We start from the raw sequence: 14,133 nt of genomic DNA, 5'->3' as shown, positions 1-14,133 counted from the left end.
TTCAAATTAACAACAATTTTACTGTAAGTCTATTATTATGGTGGGGTCGCCACTCCTGGTGGCATTTTAGAGCTATTGCCAGTGATTCTTTAGATCACTCTGAACATGGAGAGCAGCAATAATGCAGGATGAACTGTTGCAGTTATTCTACATTTTTAAATAGCAGTAAACAATAGCTCACTAGCATGTGGAATAAGTCTAAGTGATTAGATCTGAAGTTGCACAAATACTCTGTATAGCATGAGTAAAGACAAATCACCAGGCTTTGATGAAGTAAGTGTAGACATTATTATAGTTGGCATTGATGCTTTCACGGCCCATACTTATAGACATGATATAGACTTTTAGACTTATGCCGTGTCAAGAAAATAAGGTGCAATTCTTTACGTGGTTGGCAGCCATTAAGGATTTACATAGGTAGTTCCCTTCCCTGTCCTTTCACTTCTCTTATTTTGTTTTGATGCTTTTCAAATTCGTACATTCCTCAGTGCCAGATGTTTCATTCCAGGCTTGTGTCAGTATCATATTTTCATATGTGTGTACACCTGTTATGTTATGTGACCCTCTCAGACTAATTCTAATGGTTCCCTCAGCTTCTGCTTCGAACGCTAGCACTGTACCATGCCTGGTGAGCCATCTGGTGATGAATGAATGTACCACTTCCACTTCTATTATAACATCTAAATTCAAACCTCATTGTTTGAGAAGCCTTTCTCATGAACAGTCAAGATTTTTTTCTGAAGATGCAGAGCAAAGTTCTCTGCGAAACATACAGAATTTCACCGTATTTTCTTGACATGGCATAAGCCCGAAAACCTATATCATGTCTATGGTTATAGTTGCTTTAATTCATAGACTATAGTGGTTATTCAGGATAATGAACAGAATCTGCAAAGAAGGAAAAAACACTTGATTGGAGAAAGGATATTATAGTTTCCCCTCTTCAAAATGGGAAGCAGACAATAATATGGCAATTTTGGAGGAATCATACCTGTGTCTCACAGAGTTAATTTGATGGAGAAAATTATTGAAAAGCATTTAGAAGCCATTTTTAATCTCAGTTCCAGGAGGAATGGTCTGGGCTTCGATGTAACAACACGACAGCAGACCTCATTTTTGATGTTAAAATGATAATAGTAAAATACTGGGAGAGAGGAAGAGATATCATCTTTGTATAATAATGAAAAAACCGGGCGAGTTGGCCGTGCGCGTAGAGGCGCGTGGCTGTGAGCTTGCATCCGGGAGACCGTGGGTTCGAGCCCCACTGTCGGCGGCCCTGAAGATGGTTTTCCGTGGTTTACCATTTTCACACCAGGCAAATGCTGGGGCTGCACCTTAATTGAGGCCACGGCCGCTTCCTTCCAACTCCTAGGCCTTTCCTATCCCATCGTCGCCATAAGACCTATCTGTGTCGGTGCGACGTAAAAGCAACTAGCAAAAAAAAAAAAAAAAAAGAAAAAAAGAAAAATGAACCATTGTTTCTCATCAGCAATGTTAGAATGTTGTAAAACTACTGCCAGAGCTGTGTTCAAATAGAAGAGGCGTACTCAGACTGATTTGTCACGTGTAAAGAAGTGCAACAAAGCACGGAATCCTCTAGTGTTCATCTCTGTAATGGAGAAATGCAAGAAGAGAATGAAATAACAGAATAGCAGCATGGATTTTAAGGCATTTGCTTTCGCAGATGATGTGGGGATTTGAGGAAGCACTGAAAAAGAAGTGTAACAGAAGATAGATGCCTGGAACCACCGATTCAAAGAGTTCAGCCTAAAAATTAATCATATGAAAATAACTGTCATGCTGGTTAGCAGGTAAATGCTACATATTAATAAAAATTTGGGTAGGGCGAACCTACAAAAAGTTGACCTCTTCCAATATTTTGGTAGTGTTGTAACCAGAGACAGCCCATCCTCTGTGGAAAACACCAACATTGTTCAAGAAAGGAGCTCAGTTTTACTACCAAGACAGGTATTTCCTCTGCGGCAACAAAATCCCTTTAAGAACCAAGAGAATTCTTTATCAAGTCTACTTCATACCAGTAACAACATGTACCACTAATAGCAGAGATAACAGCAGACTCCAAGCTGCAGAAATGAAGTTTCTTAGGTCAATGTTCCAGAAAACAAGAAGAGATAAGATCCAAAATGAGATTTAAATGAAACCTCTCTGTGAAAACATAGCCTTATCAAGGTTGAAGTGGTTTGAACATGTAAAGTGAATGGACCAAAATTGAGTTTCAAAAGAGTGGTTTCAAAGCAATGGCAGGTCGTGCTGAATTATATTGGTGGTTCTGTTCTGTGACACCCATTGTAGTAAGTGCAATAGACAAATCAAAATTTGTGTTGCTTACGGGAAGTACCAGCTGAGCTCGTGTGCATGCGTCCTCCAACCCTGCAGAAACACCTTTCTCCATGTCTTATCAGCTGTGAAGTTCCCAAAAATTTGCAGAAAAAATACAGGTAAACATACATTTCAATTTGTAAGAAGCCAATTTCGAGGAACTTCTATGATATAAATAACTGACTTAAAAAAACAACAGTTAAAAAGTTACAAAAAATAAAGCGTTTCTTCCACTTACTGAAAAAATGTTGATCTAGTATCGGCACTCTCATATATACAGAAGTTCTGATACCTGCATACAACTTTGGCAACCAGCTTTCTTAATTGCGAGGGAACATCATCTGATAGTACTAACATTCCTCTTTTAATTTTCATAAGTACCTAACTTCGAACCCGGTCTAGAAAGCCAAGAATAACGGTCGAGAGGATTCGTCATGCTGACCACATGACACCTCGTAATCTGCAGGCCTTTAGGCTGAGCAGTGGTCGCTTGGTAGGCCAAGGCCCTTCAAGGGCTGTAATGCCATGGGGTTTGTTTGTACCTAACTTTGAAGAATTCACTACCAGTACCATTACAAAAAAAAACATCTTCATGATCACTTGTAGAATGTTCATTCAGGTATTGATGTAATTAATTTTACTGCTTGTCTCATCTTGCCAGATGTATTACAAAGAGTGAAATGAAATGGCGTATGCCTTTTAGTGCTAGGAGTGCCCGAGGACATGTTCGGCTCGCCAGGTGTGGGCCTTTTGATTTGACGTCTGTAGGCGACCTGCGCGTCATGATGAGGATGAAATTATGATGAAGATGACACAGACACCCAGCCTCCTACCAGCAAAATTAACCAATGATGGTTAAAATTCCCGACCCTGCCGGGAATCGAACCTGGGACCCCAGTGACCATAAGCCAGCACGCTAATCATTTAGCCATGGAGCCGGACATTACAAAGAGTGAAAGACAGTCTATCAAAACCTTTGTTGAAAGGAGGTCAATTTAAACCCTTGATATAATTCTCTGCCACAGTGTTATCTAATAGCAAGGTGCCAACCCAGAGCAGTGATATTTCAATATGAATCGTCAAGCCAGGTCTTTCCTTTCACATCCAGCAAGACAAGGTCATCCCAAAAAGGGTGATAGTCCAACAGAGGAGAATGTGTGATTTATGGCCACACTTGGGGAGAAAGTGTCAATGATTCCAAGAACTGGGACATCTCAGCAACACAGTTCCTCCAATACATGCAAATAGGCCAGCCATGCTGCAAGGGTGACTCTTAGCCAACTGTTTGAGAAAGCTGCAGTTAAGTGTGCTGTCATACTTTCAACCCAGTGTTCTGTCATTCACAGATCGAAGCTAGGTTGCCAGATCACCAGTACCTGAATGGGTATCGATCTTTGGTTTGATAACAACACATAATATAAAGGATGGGATCGCTTGTCACTGTATATTATATCTTTCATTCTGGTGGTTCTGCAGCTCTGCAGATTGTATCATGAAGATGTGCCTGTTTCAAAGAGATCTGCACCTAGAGACCAAGAAGCCGGCCAAAGAAAAGATGGATTTCCCAAATAAAGCAGGATGGGGAAAGAAGAGGCGTGAAATGGTGCCAAGTCCAAGAGGAAGAAATGTACCTGGATAGACAGTGATGCTGACTCTGTTGAATCAGATTGTATTATAAGCTTCCAAATAAGATTAAAGATTTTAGTCCCCATCAGTTCATTTACCACAGCTTTAAAAGGTCTCCTGCTAAGTAGCTGCTTCTATAGTACAAAAGAAATACATGATGAAGTGCTGCTAATGATGCTATTAGTTATTAGCTTGTAAACGTTCTTAACACCTAGTATATAGCCTTAAAAATATGTTAATGTCAAATTGATTATGTACATATTATTAACACTGCACTCATAGATTTTTATTTTGTCTTGTAAATATTGGTAATTAATATTATTAAAAAAAATTAAGATGTGCTGTCCAAACATTGGAGTAATTGGTTTTTTTTCTTTTTCAAAATGTTCATTATTGCGCATATATTATTGTTAGTATTAAGAAATCACTTGACAACTCCTATACTGTTAGGAAAATTCAAAATATGTAATTATACAGTCTATGGAAGCTGAATAAATGAATGAGTGAATGAAAGACTGCTCTTATACCACACTTGGGTAACTGGAGATGGTTGAATGATGTTGTTGTTGTTGATGTTGATGATGATCATCATCCACACCTGCATATAAAAGAAACATAATATACATTTAGCGAGTAACTGTCAAAATTAGTCGGAAATATTCTCTGCTAGAGTTCTAATTTTTAAAATTTTTATTTTTATGGTAGTTATAATGTAATGTTCAATCTGCTTTTGTGGCAGACTTTGGCAAGCTATTATTCTGCTTTAACTTTCTATACTCAGCAAAATGATGTGAAAGTCATATTATAACTTTACATATAACAACAGGTACATTGAAAGTTATGCTTAACAGTACAATAAGATGCTGCTTCAAGACCAATAGGAATTGTGGAGAGGGTAATGTCATTTGTTTCAATGCATGATTCCAAAAATCAATAGGCTTGGCAGACTTTGGAGAAATTGAATCTCATTAGAACTATGAGCTTTGTAACAGAAGTGATGATAGCTGGGCTGAGTGGCTCAGATGATTGAGGCACTGGCCTTCTGACCCCAACTTGGCAGGTTCGATCCTGGCTCAGTCCTGTGATATTTGAAGGTGCTCAGATACATCAGCCTTGTGTTGGTAGATTTACTGGCTTGTAAAAGGACTCCTGAAGGACTAAATTCTTACACCTCAGCGTCTCAAAAACTGTAAAAGTACTTAGCGGGACATAAAGCAAATAACATTATTATTAACGTAAATAAATAAATAAATAAATAAATAAATAAATAAATAAATAAATAAATAAATAAATAAATAAATAAATAAATAAATAAAATTACTGGATTAAAGCCACTATGTTTATTTAATGAAGCCGAGCTTTCAGCCAAATTGTATTGGCCTTCATCAGGGCAAGTTAAATTCTGCTTCTGACAGTGAGCAAAGAAATTCAAAGAAACGTGGAAGTTATGGCCATACTATCCATGGCCTACCCCACTAATAGGTCTCAAGGATCATTGTGCGGTAATTCACTGCCCTCTGTCAACGGTTTCGTGAGCACAACCCGCTGTTCCATGGTGGTGTTATGCATGTATTTCTGCAGTACAGGTCTCCATGTATTAGATAACTTGAAGCCATCTTCCCTGTTGATGTTATTTGGGCGCAGCTCTATCTCTATGGCTTCTCTTACCAGTCGAGCATAGATGTCTTTTACAGGCGCGATGATCTTCGCCTGGTCAAAAAGGATTTCATGGTCTGTACTGTGGAAATGTTCTGCTATGGCAGACGGGCTTATGGCATTCTCCGTGGAGGATGAAAGAGCAACATTCTTTACCGACCTAATGTGAATTTTAGAAGTGGTGATATCGAGCCATTCCTTTTTTTTTTCTTTCTTCCAATTTTGTTTTTGTTTCATTATGCTTGTGGCTAACTTGTCAGTATCTTGACCTTCCGACCCTCGAGTCTTGGATTTTTCGTAGCCAGATAGTGGGATTTGAACTGTGAACATTTAATTAATTCTCTTGGCTCAGACTGGCTGTTTTTCTTTACCTAACATTTCTTCAACTCACGCACCATACACAACACTACCTTACACCATACTAACATGTAGCTTGCTGTGTTTGACAGACATGGCCCACCTTTTTCAGTCAGAGAATCTTCCTTGCAAGAGTTGCATCAAGCTAGTAATAGTCACGTGAAATGATGATGATGGTACCTGAGGCAGATAGCTAAATTTTTCTTAGGCTGCACCAATGAATGGAGATCTTTTTTCTCTTTCTTAACAATATATGGTTCATAATAACCTCTGGTGGTCAGCTTAACCCACCAGTGAATGGATCACAATATTTTACTTGAGTGAACGAATTGGATCTCATAGTCCCATACTGAAATATGTTCCTGATATTTAATCTTGTAAATCTTATCTTGCTATAAATGCAGCATTACCATTATATTATTACCTTATAAGTACCGTGCATTAACCAATCATAAAGTCAACAAATTTTATCACAATAATACTACTTTACAATGCATTTTTTGTTAGCACTGAATTTTTACACAATATTATATTTAACACAAAACTCGAAATGTTCATACTCAAAATGTTTTAAAATTGGAAAATATAGTTCTAGCCAAGAGTTCAGTTAATCAGAATATTTACTTGTCATAATCAACGATACTGCACAGAAATACAGCATGCTTCAAAGGTGCTTTTTGCATTGGCAGCACAAGTAGCGGATCTCTGTGTCTTTGTAGTATGTACACCACCTTTTCTTCTCAATATTTCATGATCTTTTTCTTCCTATGCTCTAGATTTGCTGTAAGAACTAACATAAAATGCCATTTATGAACACAGCTCGAAAATATAACACCAAATAACATGAAAGAAAACTTACTTGCCTGCATGGGTTGGGTCTGACAGGCCCACAGAGCAATAAAATACCCCACAGACCATAAACAAAAGCGAGCACTTTGTCACAAGTCGTGTTACTAAACATGTTTAGACAGGAAGGTAGCGGAAACAACAAGGAACCATCCACTTCCATCTCTAAGGAAAACAAAGGGCATAGACACACATAGGTCTCACAGACCCAGCCCATGCACTAGTGGGTTAAGGAAACTGAAATATTATGTTGATGGCATAAATACATTTTTCTTTTTCCTTTTATTACAGCTCCAGACGTATGAATGTAGACCAAAAGTTGACAAATTACAAGATAAGGTGAAAAATCTGAAGGATGAGCTTACTGCTCGTGATAAACTGGTAAGTTTGATAATCAGAATAATTCATCATCATCATCATCATCATCATTTCCCTTTATCCAGCTGTAGCCGGGTAGGGGCAAATATGGTTCCTCTCCACTTTCTTCGGTCCATCCACCACTCCTCCTCCAACACTGTGTCCCAGTCTAGGTTTCTTTCTATAATGCTGCGTTGGATGGTATCCTTCCATCTCAATCGTGGTCGTCCACAGCCTCTCCTTCCTTGGATTTGCATTTCCATCACCTTTTTTGGCATTCTTTCGTCGCTCATTCGGTTTATGTGCCCAAACCATCTTAGTCCGCTCTTCTCTATTCTATCATTCATTTTTTCCACTCCAATTTCTTCCTGGATTTTCTCATTCCTTATTTTGTCTCTTCTACTCTTCTGTATCATACTCCTCAAGAACTTCATTTCGGTTGCCTGTATTCGACTCTCATCCTTCTTTGTCATTGTCCAAGTTTCTGCTCCGTAAGTTGTTATGGGTACATAATACATCTTGTATTAGCTCAGTTTTACCATCAAGTTCGGAACCTCCTCTGGAACGAACAAGTTCCCTTAAGATCAAAGCAGATTCTATTCCAATCATACTTCACCCCCATAATAACATATGGCCTAGAAACCTGCACAACAACCCAACAAGTGGACAGCAAACTACAAGCCGCAGAAATGAAGTTCCTACGAACTATGGTACAGAAGACAAAAAGGGACAGGGTAAGGAATGAAAGAATAAGGGAGCAAGCTGGTGTGTACCCATCCCTGAATGAAAAAGTGACAAGGGCCCTTTTGAAATGGTTTGGCCATGTCAAACGAATGGACGATGGAAGGACAGCAAAACAATGGCTACACACAGTCGTGGCCGGAAAACGACCGGTAGGAAGACCTAGGAAGAGGTGGCTGGACCAAGTGAAAGAGGACATAGGAACAAGAGGAATCAGCTGGGATGTCGTCTTGAGAGAAGAGTGGTACATGGACAGACAGAAGTGGAGAGTGCTCGTAAACCACACCCGGGCAACTGGAGTGGAAAACTGATGATGATGATGAATACATCTTGTACATAGTATCCTTTGCTTCTGTTGGCACATCTTTGTCCCATAACATGTTTCTTACACTATGATAGAAACAACTTCCAGCTTGAATCCTTTTACTGATCTCAGCATCCAGTCGAGCATTCTCCATTAATGCACACCCCAGGTATTTAAACGTTTCCACTACTTCCAGGGGCTTGTATGCAAGTCTAATCTGACCTTTCCCTTCTTTCTCCCCTCTAGTCATAACAAGAGTTTTACTCTTTTCTACACTTATTTTCAATCCACATTCTTTGATCTTCCCATTCACCACATTCAACTGTTCTTGAACCTTCCTGTTGTCTTCTCCCCAAATGACAATATCATCTGCAAATAACATCATGTTCATTTCTCTTCCTCCATATGCTGCTTTTAATCAGAATAATTATGACAGTTTAAATGGCAATGGTTCTTAGTGGGGGATTAAAAACAGAATGTACGTCTTTGACTGACTCATTGTTATACATTACACATGAATAATCATCTTATTCAGTTACCATCATCATCATCATCATCATCATCATCATCATCATCATCATCATCACTATGATTTTTAATAATCCATATGCAACTAAGTCGGATCAAATGTGGTTCTTTTGTGGTATATTTCTCCTGTATTCTTTGCCAACTGCACTTTCTCAATCCATTACCTTATGCCATTTTTAACTATATGCATCCATTATAATGTTGATAAATTTCTGTTTGATCTCATTTGTAACTCAATAGTTTGTTCTGATATTCTTTTTTCATTTATCCATTTAATATATCTGAACCATCTCAATGTATTCTTTTTCCATTTTATCATTCAAATTTCTGTCCTTCATTTATGTCTACTTTTCACTTTACAAAGGAAAATTTAATATTGTACTATATTGTAAACTAGCTGCCTCAACCAGCATCGTTCTAATGCATTCATACACTAATATCAAGACCATCTAAATCTGTTTTAGAAAGAATTTATATGTAGATGCGAGATGTAAAAAATGCACAGAGATACATTTTACTAATTATCAATCAATCACTACTGATCTGCATTTAGGGCAGTTGCCCAGGTGGCAGATTTCCTATCTGTTGTTTTCCTAGCCTTTTCTTAAATGATCGTGAATTTATTGTTTGGTAAGTTATTCCAATCCCTAACTCCCCTACCTATAAACAAATATTTGCCCCAATTTGTCATCTTGAATTCCAGCTTTATCTTCATATTGTGATCTTTCTTACTTTTAAAGACATCACTCAAACATATTTATCTACTGATGTCATTCCACATCATCTCTCCACTGACAGCCCGGAACATACCAGTTATGATATACAGTAGATGTTGACTCCCATAGGAAATCTGAAATATTTGTCCCGAATGAGTAAATTTATAATATCAATATAAATGGTCTGTTATTGGACATTATAAATTTTCCAGCTAACTCATTCCTGGTTGCCAGTATTTCGCCCTCATGTGCTGGGTTGGGTTCATCAGTTGGTACCTAGCACACCTACCAAGATGCATGGCCAGTGCATACCGTTGAGGCCACTGCATAGGCTACTTAAAGCCACCAGCAGTGCCAATGCACTATGAAAGACTTTGTCTCATTACCAAAAAATTGATGCGTGCTTGGCCATCAGATGATATAGATGTCTTGGTAGGTGTGCTAGGTACCAGCTGATGAGCCCAACCTAGCACACGGGGGTGAAACGCTTGCAACCAGGAATGAGTTAGCTGGAAAATTTGTAATGTCCAATAACGGACCATTTATATTGGTATTATGAATTTACTCATTCGGGACAAATATTTCAGATTCCCTATGGAGTCAGCATCTATATCATCTGATGGCCAAGCAGGCATCAGTTGTTTGGTAATGAGACAAATTCTCTCATAGTGCATTGGCACTGCCGGTGGCTCCAAGTAGCCTATGCTGTGGCCTCCATGGTGTGCACTAGCCATGCGTCTTGTTAGGTGTGCTAGGTACCAACTGATGAGCCCAACCTAGCACACAGGGGCGAAACGCTGGCACCAGGAATGGGTTAGCTGGAAAATTTATAATGTCCAATGTTGTTGTTGTTTGAGTCATCAGTCCATAGACTGGTTTGATGCAGCTCTCCATGCCACCCTATCCTGTGCTAACCTTTTCATGTCTACGTAACTATTGCATCCTACATCTGCTCTAATCTGCTTGTCATATTCATACCTTGGTCTACCCCTACCATTCTTACCACCTACACTTCCTTCAAAAATCCACTGAACAAGTCCTGGGTGTCTCAAGATGTGTCCTATCATTCTATCTCTTCTTCTCGTCAAATTTAGCCAACATGTTATAAACTTCATATTTGCTCCGTATTAAAAATGTACATCAATTTAAGATTATTAAAATTTTTATTAGTCAACCTATTCAATACAAATGATATTTGCAAAGTTAGGACTTACATCCAACACGTAAGAATGTTCCCATTTAACCATCGGTATACGAGCTGACAAAATCTGTACAGCGGCACTTATTAGTTAACTTCTCACAACTCCTTCAACAAAAATACTGAGACTGTGATCGCACTTCGTAAAATATGAAATTAATGGATTGATTGGACACAACTTTATAATCTACATGCGCCATAATACAGTTTCATTACGACTTTTCAACGAGAGAGGTTTTATGTTGTCTTGAGTGGCCATTGGATTCTAATTTGCTCTCCATTTAAAATCAGGTTGCTTCCAGCTGAATTTCATGAACCTTGATACGGCAACTTTAGCCATAGACTTTCTTATTATTTATTTAGTCAAGGCCTAGTTTGTACAGTTTTATAAGATCATTTTAAAATTGCTGATGTAATTACCATACCAACTCTCATTCCTTCGCAAACATTTTAAATGATTTTTAATTGTCAATTGTCATTTAAGAACTCATGATTGCACATATTGTATAATATTCATTCTAATTTTTATTCTCATATTATATTCTTTTTCTTATATCGACAATCAGGATCCTGATTTTTACCTTTAGCATGAGTGTAAAAAGGCTGATGATGCCCTTTTAAAGGGCGAAACATGTCCCTTTAGACCTTAGCTTAATAGGATGTAAGTCCTAACTTTGCAAATATCATTTGTATTGAATAGGTTGACTAATAAAAATGTTAATAATCTTAAATTGAAATTTAGCCAAATCAATCTCCTCTCACCAATTCGATTCAGTATCTCTTCATTCGTGATTCGATCTATCCATCTCACCTTCAGCATTCTTCTGTAACACCACATTTCAAAAGCTTCTATTCTCTTTCTTTCTGAGCTAGTTATCGTCTATGTTTCACTTCCATACAATGCCACGCCCCACACGAAAGTCTTCAAAGACATCTTTCTAATTCCGATATCAATGTTTGAAGTGAGCAAATTTCTTTTCTTAAGAAAGCTCTTCTTTGCTTGCGCTAGTCTGCATTTTATGTCCTCCTTACTTCTGCCATCGTTAGTTATTTTACTACCCGAGTAACAATATTCCTCTACTTCCTTTAAGACTTCATTTCCTAATCTAATATTTCCTACATCACCTGCCTTCGTTTGACTTCACTCCATTACTTTTGTTTTGGACTTATTTATTTTCATCTTGTACTCCTTACCCAAGACTTCATCCACATCATTCAGCAGCTTCTCGAGATCTTCTGCAGTCTCAGATAAAATAACAATATCATCGGCAAATCTCAAGGTTTTGATTTCCTCTCCTTGGACTGTGATTCCCTTTCCAAATTTCTCTTTGATATCCTTTACTGCCTGCTCTATGTAAACATTGAAAAGAAGAGGGGACAAACTACAGCCTTGCCTCACTCCTTTCTGGATTGCTGCTTCTTTTTCAAAACCCTCGATTCTTATCACTGCAGACTGATTTTTATACAGATTGTAGATTATTCTTCGTTCTCGGTATCTGATCCCTATCATCTTCAGAATCATAGATAGCTTGGTCCAATCAACAATATCGAATGCCTTTTCTAGATCTACAAATGCCATGTACGTGGGCTTGTCCTTCTTGATTCGACCCTCTAAGATCAGACGTAAAGTCAGGATTGCTTCACGTGTTCCTACATTTCTTCTGAAGCCAAATTGATCTTCTCCCAACTCAGCTTCAACTTGTTTTTCCATTCTTCTGTAAATAATACGTGTTAAAATTTTGCAGGCATGAGATACCAAACTAATGGTGCAGTAGTTTTCACACCTGTCAGCACCGGCTTTGTTGGGAATAGGTATAACAACATTCTGCCGAAAATCGGATGGGACTTCTCCTGTCTCATACATCTTGCACACTAAATGAAATAACCTTGCCATGCTGGTTTCTCCTAAGGCAGTCAGTAATTCAGAGGGAATGTCATCAATTCCAGGTGCCTTGTTCCTATTTAGGTCACTCACAGCTCTGTCAAACTCTGACCTCAAAATTGGGTCTCCCATTTCATCAGCATCAACAGCCTCTTCATGTTCCAGAACCAAATTATGTACATCTTTACCTTGATACAACTGTTGGATATGTTCCTGCCATCTTTCTGCTTTGTCTTCTTTCCCTAGAAGTGGCTTTCCATCTGAGCTCTTAATATTCATGCACCTAGATTTCCTTTCCCCAAAGGTTTCCTTGATTTACCTGTATGCAGCATCTACCTTTGCCAGGACCATACAGCCTCCGACATCCTTGCACTTCTTCAGCCATTCTTCCTTAGCTATCTTGCACTTTCTATCCACTTGATTCTTTAATCGCCTGTATTCTTTTCTGCCCTCTTCATTTCTAGCATTCTTGTATTTTTGTCGTTCATCAATCAGGTCTAGTATTTCCTGAGTTATCCACTGATTCTTAGTTGATCTTTTCTTCCTTCCTAACATTTCTTCAGCAGCCCTACTGACTTCATTTTTCATGACACTCCACTCTTCTTCTATAGTGTTTCCTTCAGCCTTTTCATTTAGTCCTTGTGCAACATGTTCCTTGAAACAATCCCTCAGACTCTTTTCTTTCAACTTGTCTAGATCCCATCTTTTTGCATTCTTTCCTTTCTTCAATTTCTTCAACTGCAGATGGCATTTCATGACCAACAATTTGTGATCAGAGTCCACGTCTGCTCCTGGGAAAGTTGTGCAATCCAACACCTGGTTTCTGAATCTCTGCCTAATCATAATGAAGTCTATTTGATACCTTCCAGTGTCTCCAGGTCTCGTCCATGTATACAGCCGTCGTTTGTGGTGTTTGAACCAAGTATTGGCAAGGACTAAATTATGATCAGTGCCGAATTCAACCAGCCGACTTCCTCTTTCGTTCCTTTGTCCCAATCCAAATTCTCCTACTGTATTACCTTCTCTTCCTTGGCCTACCACTGCATTCCAGTCTCCCATCACAATTAGATTCTCTTTACCTTTTACATATTGTATTAAATCTTCTATCTCCTCATATATTCTTTCGATTTCTTCATCATCCGCTGAACTAGTCGGCATATAGACCTGCACTTTTGTGGTGGGCAGTGGTTTGGTGTCTATCTTGACGACAACAATTCTTTCACTATGCTGGTCGTAGTAGCTTACCAACTGCCCTATTTTCTTATTCATTATTAAACCGACTCCTGCATTTCCCCTGTTTGATTTTGTGTTGATAATTCGGTAGTCACCTGACCAAAAATCTTGTTCTTCCTGCCAACGTACTTCACTTATACCAACTACATCTAACTTTAGCCTATCCATCTCCCTTTTCAGATTCTCTAACCTACCACAACGATTCAAACTTCTAACATTCCACGCTCCGACTCGCAGAATGTCAGTATCCATCTTCCTGATGATCACCCCCTCTCGTGTAGTCCCCACCCGGAGATCCGAATGGGGGACTAGTTTACCTGCGGAATATTTTACCCGGGAGGAAGCCATC

At 38.7% G+C, this 14,133-nt stretch overlaps 1 protein-coding gene across 1 annotated transcript in view; it reads left to right on the top strand.

The window, feature by feature from the left end:
- The window catches only part of LOC136877768 (golgin subfamily A member 6-like protein 6), a 229,152-nt gene that overhangs the window by 1,523 nt on the left and 213,496 nt on the right, over positions 1-14,133 (top strand). The window contains exon 2 of the mRNA XM_067151973.2: positions 7,117-7,206. Coding sequence (XP_067008074.2) covers positions 7,117-7,206 — 90 coding nt within the window. The remainder of the gene's footprint in view (positions 1-7,116; positions 7,207-14,133) is intronic.

The sequence above is a fragment of the Anabrus simplex genome, chromosome 7 (genome assembly GCF_040414725.1).
Source record: "Anabrus simplex isolate iqAnaSimp1 chromosome 7, ASM4041472v1, whole genome shotgun sequence".
NCBI lineage: Eukaryota > Metazoa > Arthropoda > Insecta > Orthoptera > Tettigoniidae > Anabrus > Anabrus simplex.
Note: the sequence above shows the minus strand (reverse complement) of the source record. Positions and strands in the feature narration are given on the sequence as shown.